Source organism: Leopardus geoffroyi, chromosome X (assembly GCF_018350155.1).
Source record: "Leopardus geoffroyi isolate Oge1 chromosome X, O.geoffroyi_Oge1_pat1.0, whole genome shotgun sequence".
Taxonomy (NCBI): domain Eukaryota; kingdom Metazoa; phylum Chordata; class Mammalia; order Carnivora; family Felidae; genus Leopardus; species Leopardus geoffroyi.
This window is the reverse complement of record NC_059343.1, coordinates 47203049-47230422: the sequence shown is the minus strand read 5'-3', so window position 1 is coordinate 47230422 and position 27374 is coordinate 47203049. Positions and strand designations below refer to the sequence as shown.

At 40.2% G+C, this 27374-nt stretch overlaps 2 protein-coding genes and 1 long non-coding RNA gene across 8 annotated transcripts in view; 2 read left to right on the top strand and 1 right to left on the bottom strand.

Moving 5' to 3' along the window:
* WNK3 (WNK lysine deficient protein kinase 3) overlaps window positions 1-5630 on the top strand; it is a 185118-nt gene extending 179488 nt beyond the window's left edge. For all 5 annotated transcript variants that reach the window (XM_045470598.1, XM_045470599.1, XM_045470597.1 and 2 more), the window contains exon 23: window positions 52-5630. In XM_045470598.1, the coding sequence (XP_045326554.1) occupies window positions 52-381 (330 nt within the window). In that variant the 3' untranslated portion in view covers window positions 382-5630. The remainder of the gene's footprint in view (window positions 1-51) is intronic.
* Window positions 5631-9419: 3789 nt separating this feature from the next.
* Window positions 9420-13431, bottom strand: LOC123595349. Its single transcript, XR_006711137.1, has 2 exons — window positions 13266-13431; window positions 9420-9638 (listed from the first exon to the last, which is right to left on the bottom strand). It is a non-coding gene; the product is annotated as an uncharacterized LOC123595349 (long non-coding RNA).
* A 98-nt stretch (window positions 13432-13529) lies between these two features.
* FAM120C (family with sequence similarity 120C) overlaps window positions 13530-27374 on the top strand; it is a 126850-nt gene continuing 113005 nt past the window's right edge. The window contains exons 1-2 of one of the 2 annotated variants that reach the window (XM_045472955.1): window positions 13565-14307; window positions 22269-22568. In XM_045472955.1, coding sequence (XP_045328911.1) covers window positions 13627-14307; window positions 22269-22286 — 699 coding nt within the window. In that variant the 5' untranslated portion in view covers window positions 13565-13626 and the 3' untranslated portion in view covers window positions 22287-22568. Of the gene's footprint in view, window positions 14308-22268; window positions 22569-27374 lie in introns of those variants that run through there. The other variant, XM_045472954.1, reaches the window with a different exon arrangement.

The following is a 27374-nucleotide window of genomic DNA, read 5'->3' as shown; positions in this document are numbered from 1 at the left end:
AAGCATCTACCAAATAAACTGATCTTTTGTTTTTATTTTTGTTTTCGTTAGAATACTCCATCTACTATGGGCTACACATCAACATGGATTTCTTCTCTGTCCCAAATCCGTGGAGCTGTCCCAACCTCCTTGCCACAAGGACTCTCACTCCCTTCATTTCCTGGGACATTATCATCATATGGAATGCCCCATGTCTGTCAGTATAATGCTGTGGGGGGGCCAGGATACCCAGTACAATGGGTAGGAATTTCAGGAACACCACAACAGTCTGTAGTAATTCCGACTCAATCTGGGGGACCATTCCAGCCGGGAATGAATTTACAGGCATTTCCAGCTTCATCAGTGCAGAATCCATCTGCCATCCCGCCTGGTCCCAAATGAATCAGAGTAGATGATGAAGAAAAGGGAGAATTTTTTCAGAATTATTTTCATGATACCTAAGATACTAAACATTCTTCTTCTTGGGTTCTGCCATATATTCCCTTGTTTGAGTTTACCTTCCACTGTATTTTTTTTGTTTGTTTCATTGTGGTATTTTATATAGCTCATCATTCTATAGAACTGTGCAGTTTGTACATAGAGCACTGCACACAGAAATGTTTTTTCACTTCAAATCCTATCCTCTTTGATACTTGATTTTTTAAAAATACCGTTCAGAATGCTTTAATAAGCTCAGCTTGAGCATTAACATTTCCAGGACACTTTCCATGAATTGCTGAGAAGCCCCCATTTTTTACTGCTGCTATCTGCAGCTGGATGATACTTTAAAATGTATAAAAACTATTTAAATTGAAACTCCCCAAACGTGGATGAAGTGAGACCCTCCAACAGCCGGAGTCTTATGGGATTCTTCACATGTTTATCTTAGGTTTACCTTTCACAGAAGGCAGGGTAACTTGCTGCAGGAAATGTTTTGGTATATAAAATTAGAATAACTTTGTCAACCAGTATAGACCATGAGCCCTTTTTAATGTGATTTTCTTCCCGTCGTCACAGCAGTAGGAGTAAAGCCTTGTTTTAAGTGAGGCGGAGAGAAAGGAAAAAACAGAACTGTAACAGTTCCTTGATTCTGCAGATACTGTAGCTACTTTAGGATTTCAATAGTAATTCAAAGTAGCTATCTCCTTGTTTCTCATGTGCACACTACATTGTTTTTGAGCATCTGAGAGGCATTGATTTGGCTTGCATTCTTTTGCAAGGGATATATTGCAGCTGATACGAATCTTATTTGGGGGGATCTTTGTATTCGTAACAAAGAGAATTCAAGTTACACCTCTATTGATCCATTCTTCTGAAGTAAAATGTACTTGACACAGCAGGTTGTACGTTTTGAGACTTACACATGAAACACTGGCTTTACAGGGTTCTAAGATGTGGGGTATACACTGTCCTGCAGTGAGATAGTAGACCCTCAAAGGACACTATTTAAGTTGCCCTTAGCTTTTTTTTTTTTTTTGATTACCATTTTTTTTAGTTGCTATAATTTCTTATTAGTATATATAGCATCCTAAATGATTTTAGATCTTAGATGATTTGGCAGCCTCTTTAGAATCTGAGAGAGATCACTGTCAAGTTGCACTTTACTGGGTTTTATCCAGTTTTAGGAGGAGGTGAGGCAATGTCAAAATAGACACTTTTGGATTTCAGGAAGGTTAACTATAATAATCTTAAAAGGCTGGTCACAGAGTTACCTAATGCTCAGTCTGTGAAACCCAAACAGAGTTCTTAAATGGTATTTATCAACTACTACATATACACATTTAAAATACTTACTTTCCACTCTGAAAATTTCAAGGTCATTTCTAGTACACATTTACCTGATAATGAGTTCTGTCTACTGGTAAACATTCCAAATTATTACCCAACATTTCTGTTAAAAGATTTTCCTCCAAGTTCCTCTAAAATTTTTACCCCATGAGCTTGGCAGGTAAGGAAAACTTAATAGGTGTAGTTTCTTGTTTTGTTTGCTTGTTTGTTTGTTTGTTTTTTGCATAGTCTACTTTGTGACATTCAGTACCCTTTTCAAAAAATGTGTCTGATAATGCTTACCTGAGGATCACACTAACCATCATGAAGGTTCTGTCACTATCATTTGGGGTGTCTAAAGCAGCATTTTCAGAATTGCTGTTGATAAGAGCCACAGTTTCTTTTCATAAATGAAAACATACTCTGGTTTGGGTGAGTCTTTCTAAATCTTATGTACAGATTCTTCAAATTTCTTCTACAGTATTGGTTTGCAAGTTGCAGTGATTTTAGGACATTAGTGTAATGCAAATGCTTGCATTGCAGTGTTTTCCATGTGTACAAAAACAATGCACCTAAAATCCATAATTCTTTAAAACTGCTCGTGTTTCATTATAAGAGTTGGCTTGTGTAATCACATTGAGACTTACAACCTATAAAGTGAAAATCCTGCAGGTTTTAAGATCCCTTCTTCTCCAGTTGTAATCCTTTTAAACAGTGTACCCCAGGATGAAAAAACCTCCATGGATGACATGCACAATTACATTTATTAATGGCTGCTCTGCATCAGATGTCCCACATTTTGCCACCACCTCTGTTTTATGTATAATTCATCATTCATTTGCCTGCAGACTTTTGCAGTGCCTTGTAATATTTAGAATCTTTTCAGATTTTTTGCTGGAAAGAAAAGTAGTCTTCTAAAGTTTGAAGATGGTGAATAGTGTACTGCTGTCTCCATGCTGACTGCAGTAGTTGGGTTAACATATGTTATGTATACATTATGTATACGTAACATGTATAAGTTTAAAAATACAGAAAAAAGTGAGTTTGTGCGGAAATGAAGAAAACAGTGTTATTCACACCACTGTGGATTTTTTCCCCATTACTTAAATGTTTGATTCAGATGATAGTCACTTTGACTGTAAATATTGGCTAGTTTTTTACCTAGGGGTTTTGCATTATTTCATAATTTTGCTATCTCATATAATAGTGCTGTTTTCATCCTTGCTGAGGTAATTTTCCTCCCCAGAAATAATTAACTCTTGAGGTGAAGCTCAGAAATTCCCTTCTTACTTAACAAAATGCCTACTATATAACAAGGGCCTTCTACCCATTTCCAAAAAACCACACAAACCTATCCTTTTCATTTTCCTTTTTGTAGAAGAGAAAAAGGTTGTACTAAACAATCCTGCTTGTAAAGTTTATTTGGGGGATAGTCTGTATGTCCAACCACCATGTTTACTTCTCCAAGTACAAGTCTGATGAATAGTACTGTATCTCCATATGTGGCAATGTGAGCATTTCATCATGAAGTACATGCTGCTATGTTTGTGAAGTTGTGTGTTAACATCATAAGAATATGAAACCAGTATTGGTGTAAATCTAATGAAAATAACCCTATGTATATTTGTAGCAGTCTTGAATCTCTATTTAAGGTAATTTGCTGTAATATAACAAATACCCATTTTGTTTTTCATCCTTTTCTTGCCAATTTTATATCAAGCATGAATTCTAATGGTTTGACAGCAAAATTATCTGTGAAAGTTTAAAAGGCACTTTTCTGCTGTGATTTTTGGATTGAGTGTGGTGTGTTATGTGCAGTATGATGGGATATATCATTTTAGAACTCCAGATTTAATTACAGTCCAATTACTTTTGTTTATCTACCTCGTTTTCAGTGCTGTTTGGGGGTGTACAAGTAAACACTGCCTGTGAAACTTGCTTTTTTGCCTTGATTCTCAGTATTCTTTCAGGTTCCAAATCTGGCCTGCCTCCTTGTCCCAGTGCTAACCATGAGTTTGAGATGAGTGGGACCATCACTCTGCCACCAATCTGTGTTTAAGTGATGAGAGCCATGTGCCTCTGCAGAATAAGCTTTGGGGATTTGGGGATGGAGAGCAGAGAAGTACACCCAGCTGGTGGCAATGTAGGACTTAGTTGTAGGAGTCCATTGTAAAATAAATAGTAAGAAAGTACTAAATTAGACAGTCCAGTGCCTGTAACTTAGCATCTTTTATTAAAGATGCATTTCTTGTCTTGTGTGCCTAAAGGGCTATGGGTTGAAATTGCTTTAACTACCGCAGTGAAATAGTTGATAAATCCTACAGCAGTGGCCTGTCATTCAGCATATTAGCATATTGCTAGGTATTTGCAGTGGCATTTTGTGAAAATGGCTGTATGCTTTTAGTTGAATTGTAGTTGGTGGTAACTGTTTATCTGATCTCTAAAGTTTATTGGAGGCATTGACTTTCTTTGTGGTCTTTTCTGAATGATGCATTTTTTGTTTTTCCAGAAACTCAGCTAATGTTTGTAAGCCACATGTTCCTTGTTTCACATGTTTACGGTGTGTAACACTACAGCATATTTAATCTTAGCAAATGCTGTATTTCAGGCTATATATATTCCTGAAGTATATTTGGCATCAGTTTGGGATTCAGTTATTTAATCTTCTGTTTGGTTCAGAAAAACTTGAGATTTGAGGTGGTGTGCAGGCCATTTTTTTAAGAATAGGTTGTTCATTTTTTCATTCTGTTGTTTATTGTAGACTTTTTTTATCCCCCCTCCCCCCACTTTGAAGATGAACCAGAAAAGGGGGTGGGTTGTAGAAAAGGCCATTGATTTGATAAATGTAATTTCTGGGATTCAGATTTTTTTTTTAGTCCAATCCAGTTGGTAAAATTGTTAACACTCAAACTTGGTAAAATCCTTTGAAATTACTATGACATTTTTATGGAGCCAAATGCTTTCAGATCACCATGGAAATAGTCTTTGTATGTGAAGGATGAACACAAACATTGGTTGGGGTCCCTGATAGCCAAGATAGGCAGGGGCCTGGGGTAGTGGCTAGGTTACACTCAAGTTATTTTCAACTGAGATAGTTGGAGGAGTGTACAAACTAACAGCTTCCATCATGGAAGGTTTTCTTTTAGTTAAAAACCACCTCAAAAAGGCTAAAAGTCAAGCAAGAAGGGAAGAGAGAAACTGGGCTTTTGAGAAAAAAATGTGCCAGTGTAAAATAAACCCCTAAATGCGTGCTTGTCATCCTTCCAGGTTTTTTTTTTTTAAGTTACATTTCTTTTCACTATAAATTAAGATTTCAGATTGAGGTTTGTGGTCCAGAACGTACCCTCAGCAGAAAATAGTGACTGATCGGAAAGTGCAGTTGTTCAAGGTCTGTCATGCTCAATCACTTAAAGCTGTAATTTGTTTGATATGAATATTAAGCATGTAGACCTAGTGCAGCATGGGAGCCACTCAGGAAGTTTATGCAATTAATAAACTTTCATGCATAATTTACTATGAAGTATGCAGAATTTCAGCCACTTCTCTACACTTAACATTTAGTTGTATATGTGAACTCTCCTTTCTTAACTGGGGAATGTAGCATTATATAGTATGTTGTTAAACTTAATTTTAATTTTAATCTTTCTTGACATTAACTTTTTGTTTTGTTTTGCTTTTGGGGGGGATTGTTTTTGGTAAACCAAGTGATCTGCCTTTAAGCAGTTGTCTGATTTTGGTTCTTTGAAACTGTGATTTTTCTTTCATTTGTACTCAGCCATTGTAAGTATTTTGTTTCTTGGAAATTTTGTTTTGAAACAGAAAATAAAGGCTGTGTTATAAAATGAATATGTTATCTTATTAAAATGCTTTCATAGTCATTGCAATCACCTGGCTTAAACTGGTTCTTCATTTATCCAGTGTAATTTAGCAGATTTAAAAAATTTAGTCCTATAGATTATGCTGACTGAACAGATTAACCAAGCCGTGTATTACCTCTTGATTTATAACCCCAGGAAATTTTGAGCTGTACCTCTTCTCCATCCTTCTCAATGAGCCATAATTGTAACAGTCACTATGACTTTCTTAGTACTTGTTGTGTTATCTAGGCCTTTACCTGTGATATTTTTAATTCACAAAACAATCCTATAAACTAAGTCTGTTATTATCTCCACTTTACAGAGAAAATTTATGGATCAGAGAGATTAAAGAATTTTCCATGGTAACATAGCTAGGAAATGGTGAAGCCTGTACCCAAACCCAGGTCTGTCTGACTCCCAAGCTCATGGGAAAAACTCCAAGCCATACAACTCTCAGATATACTGTATGAAAAATAATGCAAATACATTTGCAATAAGTTTTCATCTATTATCAGGATTAGTATGTACTCTTTTCTTATGTATCTTTCATGAGGTTATATCCAGTGCTTGTTTCTTTTTAATTTTTTAACGTTTATTTATTATTGAGAGACAGACACAGAGTGTGAGCAGGGGAGGGGCAGAGACAGAGGGGGAGACACAGAATCTGAAGCAGGCTCCAGGCTCTGAGCCGTCAGCACAAGCCCGGCACAGGGCTCGAACCACGAACTGAGATCATGACCTGAGCCGAAGTCGGTAGCCCAACCAAGCCACCCAGGCGCCCCTCCAGTGCTTGTTTCATAAAGGATTCAAAATGTGCCCTTTGCACAAACTTGAGTTTTCCTTTCATATTGACATTGTTTCAACAATACACCTTTAGCAAAAAGTACGTTTTGAAATTTCCCTCCCACATCTCTCATTTATCACACTATAGTGACTTGGGAAACTGCCCAATGAGATCAGATCACTTGTTCACTTGATAACTTAGAAGAAACATGCATATGTTTATGCAAACAGCCCTGGAGGAAGAGTTAGAGGCTTATCAAAATTATCCAAAATTAGATGAGGATTTTAAAAAATCTATTACCTTTACTTATTGACCCGGTAACTCTGAGGCATTCTATGTTAGGTGATTGCTAAAGGAAGGACCTAAGGTACATAGTGGAACAAGCATGGGTTTTGATTTGCAGACCTCTCAAACTTCTACTTTCTCATTTATAAAATGAGGTGGTTGTGAATATTAAATAGGATATATAAAAGCCGCGACCCCTGTCCCTAAATTTTTTAATTGTATTCACTGTGACATACCTCTGGTGACTTCCACAGTAAAATTGTACTGGGGAAACCAGGCTGGTTTGGAAATGGGCCCTGATTCTTATTACAGTTAATACAGTTACTTTTTAGAGCCCAGCAGACCTGGGTTTTTATTCTAGCTTTGTGAACTTGGGAAAACTGCTTAACTTTTCTGCTTCAATTTTCTTATCTGTAAAAAGGATAGCTGTCTCAGTTGGGGTTGTTTCCAGACTAAATGAAAAAGCATATAAAGAGCTTATTAGCATTATATCCGGTACACAGTAGGCTTCTTCAAATGATAGTAACAACTACTCAAGGGACGTTACATATTCGCTATGTTAAGAGAAGAGGAAACAGGTGACAAAATTGGACCCAACTTGTGAGTCAATGTGAGGTCTGTTGGTGGAGGAGATTAGGTATTGGCCCAAAAGGTGTTGGATGATGTGACAGAGTGAGGTTCAGAGTGAAAGTGTTTCAGTTGGGGGCATAAGACAATATAAAACCCATTTAAAATGTACACCACTAGATACATGAAATGGTAGAGAGCCACCTGGGTGGTTCAGTTGGTTAAGTGTCCAATTCTTGATTTCAGCTCAGGTCATGATCTTTGTGGGTTTGGGCCCCACATCAGGCTCTGTGCTGGCAGCACAGAGCCTGCTTGGGATTCTTTCTCTCCCTCCCTAGCTGCCCTTGCCCCAGTGTACTGTCTCTGTCTCTCTCAAAATAGATAAATAAACTTTAAAAAAAGTTTTAAAAAAAGAATGAGATGGTAGAATTTTCTGTGACTAAAGAGTTTAGAAAGAGCTGAACTAGTAGTAGTTGGGGAAAAGAAGGTGGGGTCTTACAAAGGAAGCTCAAGACAGAAATGAAGATGTACAGCATAAGTAATGGTCCAAATAGGAGCAGGACCTTGTGATAAAGAAATGGAAAGGACTAGCTCACATGCACGTTACAAATAAGGAAACAGCCTCAAGAATTTAAGCAGTATTGGGGCGCCTGGGTGGCTCGGTCGGTTAAGCTTCCGACTTCGGCTCAGGTCATGATGTCGCGGTCCATGAGTTCGAGCCCCGCGTCGGGCTCTGTGCTGACAGCTCAGAGCCTGGAGCCTGTTTCAGATTCTGTGTCTCTCTCTCTCTGACCCTCCCCCGTTCATGCTCTGTCTCTCTGTGTCTCAAAAATAAATAAACGTTTGGGGCGCCTGGGTGGCGCAGTCGGTTAAGCGTCCGACTTCAGCCAGGTCACGATCTCGCGGTCCGTGAGTTCAAGCCCCGCGTCGGGCTCTGGGCTGATGGCTCAGAGCCTGGAGCCTGTTTCCGATTCTGTGTCTCCCTCTCTCTCTGCCCCTCCCCCGTTCATGCTCTGTCTCTCTCTGTCCCAAAAATAAATAAACGTTGAAAAAAAAATTAAAAAAAAAATAAATAAACGTTTAAAAAAAATTAAAAAAAAAAAGAATTTAAGCAGTATTTGTAAGGGTTCTACATTCCAGCTCAGAGGTTCTCAACCCTGACTGCATATTAAAATCACCTGGGAAGCTATTTAGAGCTATGTAAAGCACAACAATGTGAATATACTTAACACTACTGAACTGCACACTTGAAAATGGTTAAGATGGTAAATTCTGTTGTATGTATTTTACCACAAGTGAAAATAAAAAATGTGTCTGTGTCCCATCCCTATAACCAGTATCATTACATACACACAGTAATGTAATTAAGGTTGAGGACCACTGTCATCGTCTCCTTTATTAATCAAATGACTTCCCTACTTGCTATTAGCCAGTTATTGGTTCAAGAAAAGCAAGAAATATGGCAGCCTCATTAGACCTTCTAATGAACTACTTTCTATAACCATATGAACCTATAGCCTCTCAAACAGGCCCCAAGGATTTGGGCTATAGAGAAAGCTAAGTGGGCCCCTTGCAGAAACTGAACAGCTAGTTGCTACTTAAGTGGAACATGTCAGAAGATTGAGTCCACTGTCAACTCTCCGTGCAACCTCTTTATGTTTCTCTCCACCCTTCATGACACGAGTGAACATTTATTAGGAACTTACTGTGCCAGTTATTGTGCTAAGCACTTTACATCATTTAATCTTCACATTTAATCTTCACAATCCTCACAAGCTTCTGAGGTAAGTATCGTTACCATCTCACTTCTAAGCTCCCTGTCGAAAACTGCTTTTTCCCCAGTGCCCAGCTTTATTCCAGGCATGTAGTAGGTGCCAAATCTGTTGAATAAATTAACGAATCCCTATTTCACAGATACAGTAAGGGATCAAGAGGCTAAGTAACTTGTTAAAGTCAGATAGCTAATAAGGAGCTGAACTGGTATTGGAACCCAGATCTTGGCTCCAAAGCACGAACTTCAACTACTATTCTGTGACATCTATTGTCCCCTCTCAGGGCTTCAACTTTCAGGGCTTTGGCCTATGTTATCTCTACCCTCTTTGGCCAATCCAGCATAAAGTTTCAACTGTATTATGTTAAGACTCTTGTGTACAAGTAATAGACATCTGATGTGAACAAGCTTAAGCAAAAAGAGGAATTTATTATAAAGATGGTAGTGTCTCACAAAACCCAGGGATAATGCAGATGGGCCTTAGGAACAAATACATCAGATGCTTGAATGCAGCCAGGATTTTTCATCTCTCCTCCAGCTCAATCCCAAATTCTCTATGAAGGTACATGAAGGATGGCTCCTGCTGCAGCCCTGAGGATAAGGCAGAGAAGGTGGTAGAAAAGGGGCGCTGGGAAGACAAAACAACAGATGTTTACTTATACTTCTCTTCTTCATGGTCCATCAACACATATGCCATCTTCCCCATATCTACAATTCCCAAATGCCCATACCTAACATAATCCACGGACAACTGCAAGTCAGATGCAACTTCTGCATCCGGAAGCAATAGCATGGTATAGACCTGCCCCTTCCTCGTCTACTTCAGCAACAAGCTAAACGTAACTCCTCTTGATCCTGCAACCTTTAATAAACTTAACTACTAACAATAAATCTAACATGAGAAATAGAGAAACAGATTAACCACAATCAAAATTCCCCTTTAGGAAAGAAGGGCACACCATTATCAGCCACCAGGACCAAGTATGCACCGAAGTGCACCTGGATAGGAATAAAGGAATAAATTACAGGCATAGAAAAATTTATGGGAGTCAATTTACCTTCTCACTTAACCAGTCTGTACTTGGGCCTAGGGCATACTCTAGAAGAGCAGCGATTCTCAAACTTGAGAGTGCATTAGAGTCACCTGGAGGTGAGACCGGCAAAAACTTTCCTGACATGAACTCTCCCTTCAAACACCTGCACCAAGAGACTTGACCAAACTTTAGTATGGCTTCTAGCAGCCTAAGGCTAGTCTCTGAGATGACCCATTTCCCATCTGGAAAGCTTAGGGCTATCAAAAGAATTTATAGTTTGTTCTAGCCAACACTTAAAGATAGGCCCCTGACCTCCCTTTTAGAGCCTTGTGAGTTCTTCCCCTGTCCCCTTGAGATGTATATGTATCTCCTACAACTCAGATATTTCTTAAGTACCTGAGAGCCACTCCTTTGAAATGTAATCATCAGGAAGGCTAGGGCCTTTACCTCCCCCCCAGTCTGTAGGAGGATAGCATCCTAAGTTCAACAACTGCCAGCTAGCAGACCGAGCTGGCCTACTCCCTTTTACACTATCACCCACTTTTTGTAATTTTTCACTTCCCTCACTCTACTTGAGTCCTTGTGCCCTCCTTCTCTTTCTTCCCTCATCCTCTCTTTAAAACACCTAGTCACCTCTGTGCAAGTGGGAACAGAGCTCAGTTTTTTTCCCCTACTGGCAGTAGTTACTGAATAAAATGTTTTCACTGCTTTAACTAATGTCGAGTTTTGTTTATCTTTGACATTACTTAAAATGAGTATTGCTGGCCCCACTCACGGTTTCTGATTCTGGAGGTCTGAGGTGAGGCCTGAGAATTTCTAACAGTTTGTAGGTGATGCTGATGCGCCAGTCCAGGGACCAAACTTTGAAAATCGCTGTTCTGACTCTGGTCCCTATTCACTAGATACGATTTTCTCGTGATAAAACTTCCTCAGAACCTAATTTGACTGCCTGTGGATTTCATTTGAGGGGACTCTGAATGCTAATCAGTCCAAGAATCTTGTCAAATTATGCTCTTTGAATCTTCAGATCTACTAAAGGGAATAATCTGGCTCATCCTGTTGCAGTTTCTATTTCTTAGCACTCTACCTAACGACTTGGCTCATTCTCCCTAGCATTCCACTCAAGATCTTCAGTTCAGAGATTAGGTAGGAAATAATAGGCTGTGTTCAAGGCTGTAAAGCCTCTCTTTTCTGATCTGCTCTGGGAATGTTATGCCTACCCTCTCTTTGATTCCAGCTAAATCCATTTACAGAAGGAGACCTCATCACATTTGGGAGATTTGGAGAACAAGGAATCTATAGAGGCTTACACAGATAACCTCATTCCAATTACCTAAGTGCCAATTTCCTAACCACTTGAACCACTGAAACATTTGACATGAGACAGAGTTCTACCACTGTTAATTCAGCAAAGCCCATGCTCTGTTTTGAGCCCCGAGAGCAGTAAGCAACTGCTTTGCTGCCAGATAACACAGAATGCCAACTTCCATTAACTGATGTGGGATATCTCCAATCTCTGCCAATTTCGTATTTTAGGGTCTGTAAATTGCCATACTCTATTTCTCATATCAGGTCTTGAACTTTGTTTTTGGTCATAAGTAGTTTCTAACTACTTTGTAAAAGTAGTAATAATAAGTATATGGGGTTGCCTCACAGAAACCAAGGACTAGAAATGTTTCAGGAATGATAACCTGGAACTTAAACACAGTGAAGACTATGTCTCATCTCTGTGCTGAGAATCTGCATTTTTCTTCTCTTTCTGTAGATCAGTATCTTATACCTCTGTCCCTGTGGTGGGAAAATTGCTGACAGCTTCCAAGTTTTACGCTTAGGAAAAACTGATCTCTGTGGTTCAATTCCAGCTTTCTAGGGAATGAGAGTCTGATGGACCCAGCTTGGATTATTTGTCCACCTGTGACCCACTGAGCTACGGTTATAAGAACATGACAGTTTTTGCTGTAACTCTGTCAATGGGAGGAGAGTCATTTCCCAGAAAAGAAGGGCTAAGCAGACAATCCAACAGGTGTTCACTGTACTAGAAAACCTCTATTCTTTCCATCTTTCATCCATTCAAGCTACTGTTCTCTACTTTCACTGGTCATTTTCAAGAGTTCCCTATATGCACTGCTTCACCATTTATTTATTCTTTGCAAATCTGTCTTGTTCTATCTCCACTATTCTTTTATGATAAATTCCTTTATGGAGCTTGAAGCTTTTACAGCTTTTGCATCCTAATAGACTGTTCTCCAACTTCATTCATCTTTACTACTCTTGGGCTCTGCACTTTTGCATTCTAACTCTGCCTGCCATGATCTCCCATCTCTCATGTTCCAAGCCAGATCTGGCTACTATTACAAAACATGTTTTCTGCCCTCCTCCTGCTAAGAGAGTGGGCCCTAAAGGCCAGCCAGAAGACTGGTGCTACATCAAAAATCAACTGAAAATCTATTTTTTTCAAAAGATTATGATTCTGTCCGTCCGGAATTGTAGCCCTTGCAGTTATTTTGCAAAAGCTTCCTGACAGATTGATTCACAATGAGGTTTAGAAACAAAGGTCCTAACTATACAACACTGTAGCTCAGTGAGTACTGGAAAGATACAACTTGAAGTTTAATTTGTATTTGTACTTATTTCCCACACCAAAGAGATTTTGAAGAAAAGGGATACTCAATTTCATTTTGTTTCTGCACTGCGTCCGGCAAATAATGTCAATTTCACCACTCATAAATTGGGGCAAACAATGCTTTGAAGAATTATGGTAGTTAAAAGTTAAGTGGATTACTACAGAAATGTCGGTTATCGCTTTTAAATTTCATGTGTCCCATCTCATTCATTAAAAGCTACGCATATTATTCCCCCACCACGCCCCAGCAAAAAAAAAAAAAAAAAAAATTCTCCCTCCTGGAGAATTTTAACATATTTTAGCTGAATTCAATTAATCCATTCTACTTCCTTTCCCATGATGCATCACTTCTCCCCAAACTCCTTTTCCTGGAAAAGGCGGTAAATAGCCTGAAGCAACTAGGCGGACGCCAGGAGTTGTAGTGCAAATCCTAAACACATATCACACCCCACCACTTCGGATCCTGTGAGCTCGAGGGCAGAAAGGGGTGGTAAATCTTGTTCCTAGACTGCATCCTGAGGCCGTAGAGAAGACTACAACTCCCAGGATGCCCCTCCGCCCCGCCCCGCTCCCCCTCCCCCGTCTAGAAAGCGAGTACCATAGAGAAGACTAGGCAACATGGCTCCCGGCGGTGGAAGGGAGAGCCTTCACCCCTTTTGAAGCGGTGAAGCGCGGCCGGGGGGGGCGGGGGGGGAGTGACTAGAGTCCATCATCGCTTTTATCCTCTCAGCCTTCCCTAAATCCGGCCGGCCTCACTCCTCCTCCTCACCCAAATCCAATCTGTTGGTCTCCTCCCCACCCCGCCCTCATCCCCTCGCCCGCTCACCCCTCCCCTCGGGAATCCTTTTCCCGCCCCCTCGCCCCCCGCGGAGTGCGCACGCGTCCGTCCCCAGCTTCGCGCCCAGATCGCCACCTAACCTGCTCGCGCAGCCGCCGTCTCGTCTGCCCACCGACGAAGCATGGGCGTCCAGGGCTTCCAAGAGTTCCTGGAGAAGCGCTGTCCCGGGGCCGTGGTGCCCGTGGACCTCCTCAAACTCGCGCGCACGGTCTCGCGCCAGCAGCAACAGCACCAGCATCGCCAGCTGCCGCCTCCGGCAGCGCTAGCTCCCGGGGCTCCACGCACCGCCAGGGGCTCTGCGCCTCTGCAACCGCCACTCCCGCCCGCTGCCTTGGGTGCCTACTCCGGGGGCGCGGGGCCGACTCGGCACCATCACCCCGCTCACCACTTCCACCACCACGGCCAGGCGCACCCTGGGCTGCACCCGCCGCCCCCTCCGCTGCCCGGGGCCCGGGTGCTTGTGGACGCGGGCTCGGCGCTTCCGCGGCTTTATGGTGGCTACCAGACGGATTGGGTGTGTGGTGGCCAATGGAACGCCATGCTGGGCTACTTGTCAGCGCTATGCCAGGCTTGTGCCTATCCCGGCGGCGACGGCCTGGAGCTGGTGGTCATGTTTCCCGGGGGCCTGGGAAAGGACCGGCTGGCCGAGTGGGGCCGTCGGTGCCAGGCCGAGCGGCAGACAGCGCAACTGATCGTGGGACACGTGGGCAACAAGGGCACCCCTCCTCCACGGGCCTGGTTCCTGCCACCGGCCTGCCTGAGCCACTGCGTGAGGCTAGCACTCATCCGCTTCCGGGTCAAGGTGAGGGAGGGGCCGGATCTTAAATAATATGCCCCACACCTATACCCTCCCAGCTAAACACCTAACCACCCACTAACCTGCCACCCATCTACCCACTCACCGCCTAATCAGCTAATCCACTTGCCTAATTATCCACTGTCATTTTATCCATCCACCTTCCCCTTCATACCACCCCCTACCGATTCGCTGACCAACAGAAGTACATCTCTACCTGTGTCACCCCAATAACTCTCTTTACTTTCACTTATCCAGTGACCCGTCTCTGGGTTTTAGCCGAATTTCTTTTGTAGCCCCATCTTTCTCCTACTGTCTTCTGCCTCAAGCTGAAATGCCCTTTACAGTTGGCATCTCTCCTCCGTATGTCTCTTTTCCAACCTTGCAGCAAATCAGTTAAACAAATGTTACATGAATACCTTTCGTCTACAACATTCCCCCCACTTGACCCATTAAGATTTTTTTTTACCCATGTGTCCATTCAGTCTTTTTCATTTGCATATGCTTCTGTTTCCTCCTGCTTTAGCCTAAACAAAAAATTTAAAAACCCACGGACTCAGTCACTGTTCAACAATTATTAGACCACTGAGAGTAAGGGGTTTAAGGGACATGTGAGACATGGGGGTCCTACCCTTGGAAAATCAAATATGTAAGCATGGAAGATTTATTTAACGGTATAAGTGTGTATGTGGTTATGCTTCATGGTACAGATTGTAAGTACAGTATCTGTTGTGTGTGTGTTGTGGGATATCTGTGGGCTACTATTGTAAGGGGAGGCTTCCTCAAAAAAGTTGGATCTCATTTAGTTCTTCAGGGATGGGTTGGATTTGAATGGGTTATGGGTTTGGGAGGAGGCTGCTTTAAGTAGGAGAAAGAATGAGGAGCAAAAGGAATATCAAGCATGTTAGGCCCCATGGGCAGTTAAGTCCAATCTCTGCATGTAGTTGGTTACTGTTTATGGGGCCTGGGGAACAGCTTGGCAGCCTCCCCAGTTCTTGGCACCACTCCTGCTGCTCTGATACTTTCCCATACTCTTAGGTTTCAAGTTCTTACGTGTAGGGAATAGCAAGGTTTGGGAAGTAAAGGAGGTGGGCAGGAAGAAGAAAAAGTACAGGGTTGGGTAGGACAAAATCTCAAACCCTATTCCCGTCCGAGGCTCTTGGGTATGTGCTCACAGTTAAAAGACAGGACAGTGAATTTTGAGAATGATAAAGAAATGGTCCTGGGTGGAGTAATGAGGAAAAAAATCTCATTGAGAGACTGAAAGCTTGCAGTGGTCATAGAGTTTGTGGCCATAGTTCAGTCATGCTAGAACGCCTTGTGCACATCAAATCTGTGCCTGGGCTGGATAGATTATAGCTGTTTTTAATAATAAAAAAATCCAGTCATGAGCTATCTTAAACATATATAGTAGAAAAAAATAATAGACATTCATTTGCTTGCCTTCCTGGCCATATTTCAGTAAATTCTTCATTCATGATGATTCTTTCCACTTTGTTTTCATTGCTGCCACCCAAGCTTTAAGGACTTTTTACCTCATTGTCATTAACCTGGTTGCTGGCAACAATGACTAACTAATGGAATGCTTAGTAGGTGTCAGGTGCTAATCTATATGCTTTAACAACAAAATTATTTTATTTGATCCTCACAACCTGTGAAGCAGTATCATCCCTGTTTTCCAAATGAGGAAACTGAGGCACAGGAGGTTTAGAAACTTGCCCAAAGTCACCCAGCTATTAATGGCAGAGCTGAGGTTCTGGGATCCATGCCCAGGCAGTCTGGCTCCAGAGCCCATGCTCTTAACAACGGTGCTCTAAGATGAATCTTTCTAGAGTGCCAATGTGATTAGATCATTCCCATACTCAAAATGTTCCCTGGCTCCTTGGTAAAGACAGGGCTGGGTCATTCGTTTATATTCATTTATTGAGTGCTTGCTGTAGGCTAGGTACTATGCCTGTTGCTGAGGATTCAGAGGTAAAAAAAAAAAAAAAAGAAAATCCCTGTACTTAAGGAGGTCAGTTTAGTGAAAGACAAAACCGAGTTGCAGATACTGTTAGCTAATTGCAAATGATGAAAAATATGGCCCCTACAGGGGGCATAGTTAATTCTGGGTGAGAGTTTGAAAGTTGGGGGAGGCTTCACAGATTGGTGCTGAGCCTTGGAGAGGGCTGGAAAGGATAAGCAAGGTGGTGGACAAGGGTGTGGAAACCTAAAATGGCTAGCCATGAGATCTGAATGGATTTGGATTAGAGGTTGGCAGGAGAATTAAACATGGAGTATGGATTTGTGGTTTCCAAACTTTTTTTGTTCATGCACCCCCAGCAGTCAAAAGTTTTGAGAAGCAAACTTAATATGGCTTACCAAAATTCTCCATCACACATAGTCTCATTTTTAAAATCTCAGCAGTTTATCACAATAAGATGGATTGATATGTGATAAAGCAAGTGTGGAGAAAATGGTAGAATCTCAGCGGTGGGTATTTACTCACTGTAAAATTTCAACTTTGCCAAATGTTTGAAGTTTTTCATAATAAAATATTGGGAAAAAAATTCCCAGCAGTCCTCTTCAGTCCTGAGAACTACCATTTGGGGAATATATAAATCTTATTCCCTATGCTACATTGTAAACACTCTTTGATCTTTTCATATTCTCCATAATATCTTGTATATTTTGGGTTTAGGACACATTTTTTTCCTGAATGAATAGGTAGGTCAGTAATTCTAAGAGAGTGGATTGTATGAGTAACCTAAAAAAGTGTGTAGTGTGGCTCTTAATATAGTGAATTTAAGACTGACTGCAAAATCACATACGTAAAGAAATTATTTATTTTCGTTACCACTGAACGAAGTTCTCTTTCCTGATTTTGGTTGGTGATCTTTGTTGTTGGAGTGATGGAGAGCTTCCTGGTTTATAGTACACACTTAAAAGATACTGGTTAATAGCTGAGGTAAACAGCTGTGATTTGCTTTTATAGAGGAGTGTTCCACTATTTTGAAGATAGCAGATTTTCACTCGGATGATCTGCATGCTTACCACTTCTTTTGACTGAAATGCTAGCGCTTCAGAACAAAACCCACTACTGTATTTCTCTTCTTGGTTTTGTTCTTCAGACTAAGCTACAAAATGAGTCTTTATTCCTAATCTTATTTCCGTTTGTGCAGGTATTAAATAAAAGATAAATTGCTGGGTTGTCTGGTTAACGTTAGGTAACTTAAGACTGCCCATGAAAAGATTATTGGCATGAATTTTGTCATTTGGTTGGTTTCATTGCTATGTCCTGCAAACCTTTGTAAGTGTAATCGTCAATAGCATTAAAATGAAGTAAACTGACCAATTGCTAGCCTGGGTCTCAAAAGTAGAGCAGCCAAAAGCAGTTTTAGAATGTGGTTTGGGAAATGATGTGGGGTGGTTATGGGGATGAATACTTTAACGGTTAAAAAAAGATAACACATAAAACCCACCACTTCACAGCTATAATTCTTTAGAATGGGACCAATTAAAGAAAAATGAGTTGATTTAAAGAAAAGTATTAAGTTACAATACTTGGATGTGGCAGAAATCATGTTGGTAGTACATGAGCGATCAAAGTTTTGAAAAGTCTGACCAAGAGCTGATACCATTTTATGCTTTCATTCTCTAAAAATGCAGTATAGCAATGACTGCTATGCTTGCGGGTTATTTACTTATACCCTCAGTGCCACTCCTAGGTGCTCTAGTGGTAGGAAAAATTATTATAATAATTATTATTACTTCCTGAGCACCAAGTTGTACATAAAGTGCTTTTTAAATACCTCATTTATTCCTCACAAGCTTGCAAGAATGCCCAGTATTCTTCCTATTTCTTTGGTCTGGACACTATTAGGTGCTGGATAAAAATCCCTGTTCTGGGTCTGTATTGCTCAAAGTCCCTTTCCACAGTTCCACTACACTATTTCCTTCTTTTTAAAAAAAAATTTTTTTAATGTGTATTTTTGAGAGAGAGAGAGAGAGAGAGCAAGCGAGAATGAGCAAGGGAGGGGCAGAGAGAGAGGGAGACACAGAATCTGAAGCACGCTCCAGCTCTGAACTGACAGCACAGAGCCCGACATGGGGCTCGAACTCCCCAACTATGAGATCATGACCTGAGCTGAAGTCAGACACTTAACCAACTGAGCCACCCAGCTGCCCCTATCCGCTTCTTTTTGTATCTTCTTGTGTAAGATTGTGTACTTTTATTGGCCAGATAATATAAATAAATACATGAAGAAAAATAATAAATCAATTTGTTAAGCACTCTATGCCAGCATTGCTAAATGCACAAATACTACCAATATAAAGCACATGTGTAAGCTAAGTGTGAAGTGAGTGAGTCCTAGCAATCTTTCTTTTCTGCCTTTTCAGTCTCTCTCTCTCTCTCTCTCTCTCTCTCTCTCTCTGTCTCTCTCTCTCTGGTTTCTTTCACTTACAGCATAAACAAATAATCTTCAAACAACAGAAACCTCGCCTTTACTTTGTAATTCCCTTAAGCCATTATCTTTATCCCTGTTCTTCCCTTTTAACCATTATTCATGAACAAAGAAGACTGTATTAATTCCCATTCCCTAGCCTATTGCCACTTGATATCTAATGTCACCATTCTGAAGCTGCCGCATCCATTTCCACTGTTACCCTTTCTTGGTCCTTTTTGAGGTAATTTTCACTATTGAGCTATCCTTTCTTTAAATTTCCTTCCTTGAATTTCATAATGCTGCTCACTTCTGATTCTCTTTATATGTCTCTAGTTCTTTCTCCTTTCCTAAGTTATTCCTCCTCCTCTGCCTGCTTCCTTAAGCTTCAGTGTTCTCAAGACTTCTGTCCCAGTCATATTCTCCTATATTCACTTCCTGAGCAATCTTCTCCATTATCATGGCTTTAAATATTAACTATATTCTGATGATTCTTATAGCTCTTTCTCTACCCCCAACCTCTCTCATGAGCTTTCAAAGTATCTTTTCAGCTCTGCTACTCAATGTCTTACAGGTCACTTAAATTAAAAAAATATTCAAGATGGAGCTCATTATTTTCCCCCAAAACTTGTTCTATTTTCAGTGTTCTCTTTTCCTTTGAACCTTGTCTTTTTTCTATTTCAAGCCAGAAAAGATGGAGTCCTTAATTCTTCACTCTCCTGTCACCTCCCATATCCACTTGGTTACCCAGTCCTGTCACCTCTATACCTCAAAAATGTCTCCTGAGTCCAGCCACTTCCATCCCCATTGCCTTAGTTTAGGCTGCCATCATTTCTTATCTGAACCATGAAAATAGCCTTAACTTTTTCCTTTACCACTTTCTGGACAAGAGCCCGTCTTCTACATTACTGTCAGGGATATCATCCTGAAAACCAAAGCCGACCTCATTGTGTGCCCAAAGATAAACACTGGCTACTTTTTACCTACCCTTCCAAGTCCAGACTTCTCAGCCTGGCGGACAATGCCTTTCACAGTCTGATCCCAAACTCTCTCCAGCCTTACTTGGTCTTTACCCACACCTGGTCCAACCATTCGGAATGTCCCAACCATTCTGAACTTTTAGTTTCCTGGGTATACTGTGTTCTTACATAGTGCTTTTCTTATGTCACTCTCACCCTTGCATAGCATATTCCTACATATTGATCAAAAATAATCAATATGACTCTTTCCCAGCCAAGGTTGATGATGTGCTACCCAAATGCTCTTGAATTACCTCTCATTTTTTCTCTTTCATAGTATTTTTATATCACATTTAATTCTCTTTTTTCCCATGCTGTACATTACATCCCCAGAGCGTATTTATTTTATAACTAGAAGTTTGTATATAATTCTCTTTTAATTGAATTCCAAGAGGGCAGGGATTTGCTTTTAGGGCTGGACACATTGTATACAATAATGGTTGTTGTGAGAGAGAGATTGGTTGGTTGATTGACTATAGAGAGCTTTAAGGGTCAGATGAGGAAGAATTTAGAACCAGTGTTTTATAATGTTACATATTAATTCCCTGTAAATCAACTTAAATTCCAAGTGGAATTGAAAAACTCTGTTAAGTAAAAGTAAGTTTGGTAGCTACTTAGCAATACATTTATAGAATACATTCCTTCTTGGTGGTAGTAACAATAGCTACCACATGGGCTGGGTACCTTACATAGATTCATTATGTCATTTCATCCTCACAACCACCTCTCAGGATATATATTAATGTCCTTTTTTTTAATGGCTAAAATAAAAACAGAATCAGCATAAGTTTGCACTGCTAGAAAACGGTTGAGCCAAGATACAAATCTAAATATATTTGAGACCAAAATCCTTCATCTTTAACATATTGCAAAATAGCATAGTTGCATTTCAAACTAAACCTTTTCCAGAATATTTTTCTTATATTTAGCTTGTGGAGCATAATGGCTAAGACAACAGAACTTGGAACCAGACTGCCTGGGTTTAAATCCTTGTTTTTCTCCCTACTAGATAGGTAAACTTAGGCAAGTTAACCTCTCTGTGCCTCTGTTTCCTCATCTGGAAAATGAGGGGTAGTAATAATACCTGTATCACACATTTTGTGGTGAGTCTTAAACGATTTAATGCAAGTAAGGTGCTTATAACATTACATGGCACATAGTAAATCCTATATAAATGCCAGCTACTATTACTTTGAACAGAATATCTTTGGTGCCATGTATGTTGGACCTAGATCATTTCACTCTCATGCTTTAAGCTTAGGATGGTGGCCTGCAGAGTCCTTCGTGTTCTGCCTGCCATTCTCTGGCCTCATTTCATCCTGTTTGTCTTCTCAGGACAGTGAATGGTTTTCAGTTCAAGTAACATTTTTTGAGCATCTTCTTTGTGCCAGACCCCATGCTAAGTACTATGAACAATGGAATTCATTCAATAAATATTTATTGCACGAGTCCTGTGTGCCAGGCACAGTTCAAGATTATGAAGACAAAGTAGTGAACAAGACAGTTTTCTGATCTTATGAAGTTTACATTCTAGTGGGGAGGACAGACAATAAGATAAAAAGACAAAATATATATAATATTTTAGGTGGTATAGTAAGTGCTGTGGAGGAAAATGAAGTAGGGATGTGAGTTAAGGGAGTGTTGAGGTCAGGAGGATACTCTGTCTCTCCAGGACCTTGTTAGGTGAGACAAGTATGAAAATACTAACAATATGAGCCCAGAGGATCATTTCTCTGGCCCTTGTCATAGGCCCAAGGACATAGTCAATGGAAGTGGCAGAACCACGATGTGCATACCAGACACCAAAACCCTTACTCTTTTACCATAAAGGAAATTACAAAGATTATGGCAAGGATGGCAAACTGGCAGCCAGTAGGCCCATACATTTTTTTAAAGACTCCATTGATCTTTATTGATCAGCAGTGTTTTGATCAGTAGTGTTTACCAGAATCTGAAATCAAATAGCGGGTTTGGACTGAATATTAAGGCATCATCTAGTTGAATGATGTTTCATTTCCCTCTATCATTTAACTTGCATTATATGAACACATTTCTTTTTTGAAAAATATGGATTTCTTGCCAGCATTTAAAAAATTGTGAAATGTTACAAAAAATTCTGACTTTCCAACCACTCTTGAACTATCAGACCCTTTGGCAATACTGATTGCCCCCTTTTGCTGAGCCACATGGTCTTCATTTATTGGAATCTCTATGATTCCATGGTGTCTTCCTGACACAGTGACCAAGTACCTCTTGCCATTCATGATAGCCATCTTATGTCAATGGCTCCCAATGATTCCCACCTGCTGGTATTCACACTCTTGTGTAATCTCCCCCCATCCCTTGTTTATGGGCTGGACCTAGTGACTTGTTTCTAATGAACAGACTACAACAAAGTGATGAGATGTCACTTTCAAGATTAGGTTATTAAAAAACTATGACTTCCATCTTGTTTGCTCGCTCTCTCTCTCTCTCTCTCTCTCTCTCTTTCTCTGGCTCTTCTTGCTTGATCACTCTGATGAAGCAAGCTGCCATACTGTGAGCTGCCCTATGGAGAGGCCCACATGACAAGAAACTGAGGGCAACCTCCAACTAACAGCCAGTGAGGAACTGAGGCCCTCAATCCAACAACCCACAAGGAACTGAATCCTGTCAACAGCCAAGTGAGTGAGCTTGGAAATGGATCCTTCCCAGTTGAGCCTTGAGATGACTGCAGCCTTGGCTAATACTCTGATTGCAGCCTGTGAGAGACCCTGAGCCAGAGGACCCAGTTAAGCCATGCCCACAGATACTATGAGATAATAAATGTTTTTTTTTTAAGCCACTAAGTTTTTGGGGTAATTTGTTACACAGAAATAGGTAATGAAAACATCATTGATTGTTGTACTTTTTAATAGTAGTTTTGATAAGCATGAAATATTTCTTGCACCCACATCTATGAAAAGTGACAAAATCACACAAGAAGGTCATGTATTTAAAGATCATAATTTTTTTAATTCAGTGACAAGAGATTGTTGTGCTATAGTGAAAACACCAAATGAATTGAAGTCCAAAGACTTGCATTCAAGTCACTAGTGGGATCTTGGGTAATTTATTATTTCATTTTGAGAATCTTCGTTTATGAAGTGGATAAGAAAGTGATACCATGTTTCCCAGGACAGTCGAGAGAATTACCAGCTATAATATATGTGAAACCTACTACATACGTGTTAGTTCATATTAATTTCAGTCTCTCCTGTGTTTCCATAGTACTCTGTATATTTCCATTGGCTTGTACCATAATATATTGTGATTATCTGTTATATGTAGGCGACTTGATCTTTGCATCTACTCACACAGTATTTGGGCACATGGCAAGTGCAGAAAGCACTGGTTGAAAGAATGAGCAGTTGTTACATAACTAATGAAAATTTAAAAACACTAAAATATGCTTAAAATTCTTAACCGAGGTATCTTTTGTCTTTGGGAAACTTCCTTTTGCCAATTTGCTGATAGGCATATCTGTAAAGAGGTCAGTTTCAGCAGAAAGGTCTTCATATCAGGTCACTATGTAAGGCTTAAATTTGGTCTATTGAACAATTCTTAGCACAGCCGAAGCACCTGAACCAGAACTGTACGAGGAGGCTAGTCCATCTTCTGGGCACTGTTATGGCACAAAGAATACACTGAAGTTCTTAAGTCTCCATACATTTTATGCCCTAAGGCAAAAAGCAGTCATGGAGCTTGAGGTGTTGTCTACCATTTGTAAGGCTTCCATTTGTATCTCAAATACCAGTTTTAGATATTCACTCTCTCTCTTAAATCAAAAAGCTGGCAATAATCATCTGAAGAAGATCACATATTTAAAGGAAAATCAGAGAGAACCTATTTCTTGGTGAAAGTGATGAGTATTCCTCTATATCTAAATAAAATATGTCTGTTGAAATACTGCAATTTAAGACACCATTTTAAAATAAACCATTGTAGGAAATATGACTAGTGTATAAAAATGAAGAGTGCTGAAACAAAACTTTTAATAGGGCTTGGAATTTCAATAGGCTGTGTTTTGGAATACAGACAGAGTAGGTGATACTGTTATGAAATGCATTTATATAGTAAATGAAAGCATTGCCAGGGCTTGAAAATCTTGTCGGGGGTAGTTTAAGAAAATGTCTGTTGAATACAGCAGAAATTACATAATGAACAAGCATTTGTAAAGGTACAAAATACTGTTGCTCAGGATGTTAAACATTGGTGGCTGAACATTTTGGGGACAGTAAGTTATTTGTGAAGTTTTAGATCTCAGTTGGCTACATAGATATAAGCACTCCCCATATAGCTGTACACTTCACTGTGCCTAGCCAGTAGTTCTCACAGTATGGTTCCTGACCAACAGTACTGTATCACCTGGAAACTTGTTAGAAATGCAGATTCGCAGACCCTAGTCCAGACCTACCATATCAGAAGCTGGAGGTGGGGTTTGTCAATCTGTTTTAACGAGTCTTCTAGCTGATTCTGATGCACCCTAAAGTTTGAGAAAAATTGCACCTAGATATAATTCATGTGTTAAGAATTTTGATGGAATCTAATTCTTTGGGACTTGGAGCCTATGACAGGTACATTCACAAATACCTGGATTTTGTGTGTTAAGGGAAGTCATGAAATTTTTGATATAGGTTGGTCAAAATTATGACTACAGAAGGTGCTTCTGCCATAGTGTTACTCTTGGACTCAGAATATTTCAATTTGAAGCAGAAACACTTTATAAGGACTTAAAGATTTTAATTATGTCACTCCATAGGATTCAATTATTATGCAAAAATGTTCAAAATGAATCATGTTAGGAACTAGTGATTAATAATGTGGCTTACACCAAACAAAGCTGAATACTTTGAATTATTAGATGCACGTTATGGAAACCTGCCCTATTATATGTAGATTGATTGCCTTGGCTGAGGCGTGGTACTGAAGATACTAAAAAAAGGGACTTCTGGCATCCAAAGAGCATTCAGTGCACCAGCAAAGATTGAAATAGAATACTTGACCTGTTTGGTTGACATTGCAACTCATCTAGAGAGGCACTCTGAATAAAAGCAGGTTTATTCAAAAATACCTTCACAAATGTATGGTTGTATTTGCTCGTTTCTAGCAAAATTATGCCTTTGGGAAACTCATTTGGAAGGTGATAAACTGGCTGACTTTGCTGAAATTGGTTTCCAAGAAATGAAAGTGATGGCCTGAACTACATTCCCAAAATTGTGAAGTTGTCTGTTGCATTCCAGGAAAGGTTCTCTGGCATTATATTTTCAGAAAAGGAACTAATATTGTCCAGTTAGCCTTCCTCAATGTTTATGGTGTGAAAGAAGAGCTACAATGGAGATAACGAATTACTGTTTTATGGTATTGAAAATGAAGCATGGTGTCATTGGAATACCAGAATTCTACAAATATCTTGGGGGTCGTTACCCTAAATATAAAAAACAGTGTGCAAAATGTCTGTGTTTGGAAACTCCTACCTTTCTAAACAGCTGTTTTCTATTACAAGATGGGATAAAATCAATCATTCCCAAGGACCCAAAGCTAAATTCTTTACTGCACACCCCAACACAAAAATACAAAACCTAACATTGACCTCCTGGCACACTTGGCATCAGACCTCCTGTTCTAAGTTAAAGGAGAAAAATCACACACACAGATGTAATGATTAACTTTTTTCTATTTGTAACTTGTGTTATTAACTTTGAATTTTAAGATGTAAACTCCAGTATCTTGTATGTTTATATCATTAACACTGACAGTGTGGTGTAGTTTAAAAGAAATTAGGGGCACTTGGGTGGCTCAGTCAGTTGAGTGTCCGGCTTCGGCTCAAGTCATGATCTCGTGGTTCATGAGTTTGAGCCCCTCGTCGGGCTCTGTGCTGACAGCTCAGTTAGACTTTGAGGCACAGAGGCCTGCAGCTGAAATATAAACTGTCCATATTTCTATTGCTAAAGCAGACTTATACATAATCCACCCCTCCCATTGGCTTTTCTTATGCTTCCTCGTCATCTGATTTCTTTTTGCTTTGGAATTGAGAACAGAGGGAAAGGTGGACTACAGAGCTCAGCCTGAGTCAGATACCAGTTTGGATTTAACACTATGTGGGGAATGAGGCTAGCAATTCAAGAGAATTTGGGATGAATTGGAGGAAGTCAAGTATCACAGAGGTCAGAAAGTGGTGTTGCTTCTGTATTAAGCTCTTTCTGTGGTCCAGGCAGGCTTCTAGACAGCCAGATGGATATAATAAAATCACAGCAACTAACAAGCTCACAATCTATTTATTCTTTATGGCCCTGTGATTATTGTATTACTTTATGAATTGATCTGAAGTTAGTGAATACTCAGTTTTCCAGTAGCCTTTATTTGATAAACATGTTCGATGGAAAGAGCATTATTTTGCAGATAGACCTAACTAGGTTCAAGTCCAAGTTCTGCCATGTGGCTGGCTGTATTATTTGGGGCAAGTTATTTAAATTTTTCTATTGAGAAAGAGGGGGGTTGCCTGGGTGGCTTAGTTGGTTGAGCATCCATCTTCAGCTCAGGTCATGATCTCGTGGTTTGTAAGTTTAAGCCTTGCATCAGGTTCTCTGCTGTCAGCGTGGAGCCCACTTCAGATTCTCTGTCCCCCTCTCTCTGTACCTCCCGCACTCATGCTCTCTCTCAAAAATAAATAAAACATTCGAAAAAAGGAGGGAGGGGGATTAAAGATACTCATTTCACAGATTTAGAAAGATAAGTGAAATACATCTTAAATTATTTAGCCTGGTGCCTATCATGAAATAGTAATCACTAGAATGTCACCTCCATGAGGACAGGAATTTGGGCCTCTTGGTCACTACGGTATTTCCACACCTAGATGAATGTCTGGCATGTATCCGTGCCTGGTCCAGTAAACACTGGTTGAAAGTCAAAATGTACCAAGAAATCATGGCCTTCATGGCGCTCACATTCTAGTGATAAATACTTCTAGTTGTTTCTAATAGCAAGTGTTTTTCAGTAAATTATTTCTGAAAGAACCAAAGTATGAGAGATAAAATGGAGGGGCGCCTGAGTGGCTCAGTTTGTTAAGCATCTGACTTTGGCTCAGATCATGATCTTACGGTCTCGCAGTCCGTGGTTTTGAGCCTCATGTTGGGCTCTGTGCTGACAGCTGGGAGCCTGGAGCCTGCTTCAGATTCTGTGTCTCCCTCGCTCTCTGCCCCTCCCCCACTTGTGCTCTATCTCTCTGTGTCTCAAAAATAAATAAACCTTAAAATTTTTTTTAAAGATAAAATGGAGAATATGAGCTCAGGTTGAAGAAAAAGCAGGAGTACCTTTCCTGTCTGGTGGTTTTGTCCAATTCTCCATCTACCCAAATACTGGTTTGGTAAGCACAATTTGAAAGCCACTTCTTTAGACTACTTGCTATTGGAAATGAGACATTAAACTTTTTTCAGAGAGCTGTTTCCCCCTGAGTTTTATAAATAAGTGTTGCTTCCTCTAGAAATCATTGCCCCATTGACTGGTCAGGTGCCTTTGGTCTATGTTTCCATGGCACCCTATGATTATAACTTCTTAACGTATTAAGTGTCTTACTCTGTGCTTTCTGCCTCCTGGCACTTAGAAGGCCCCA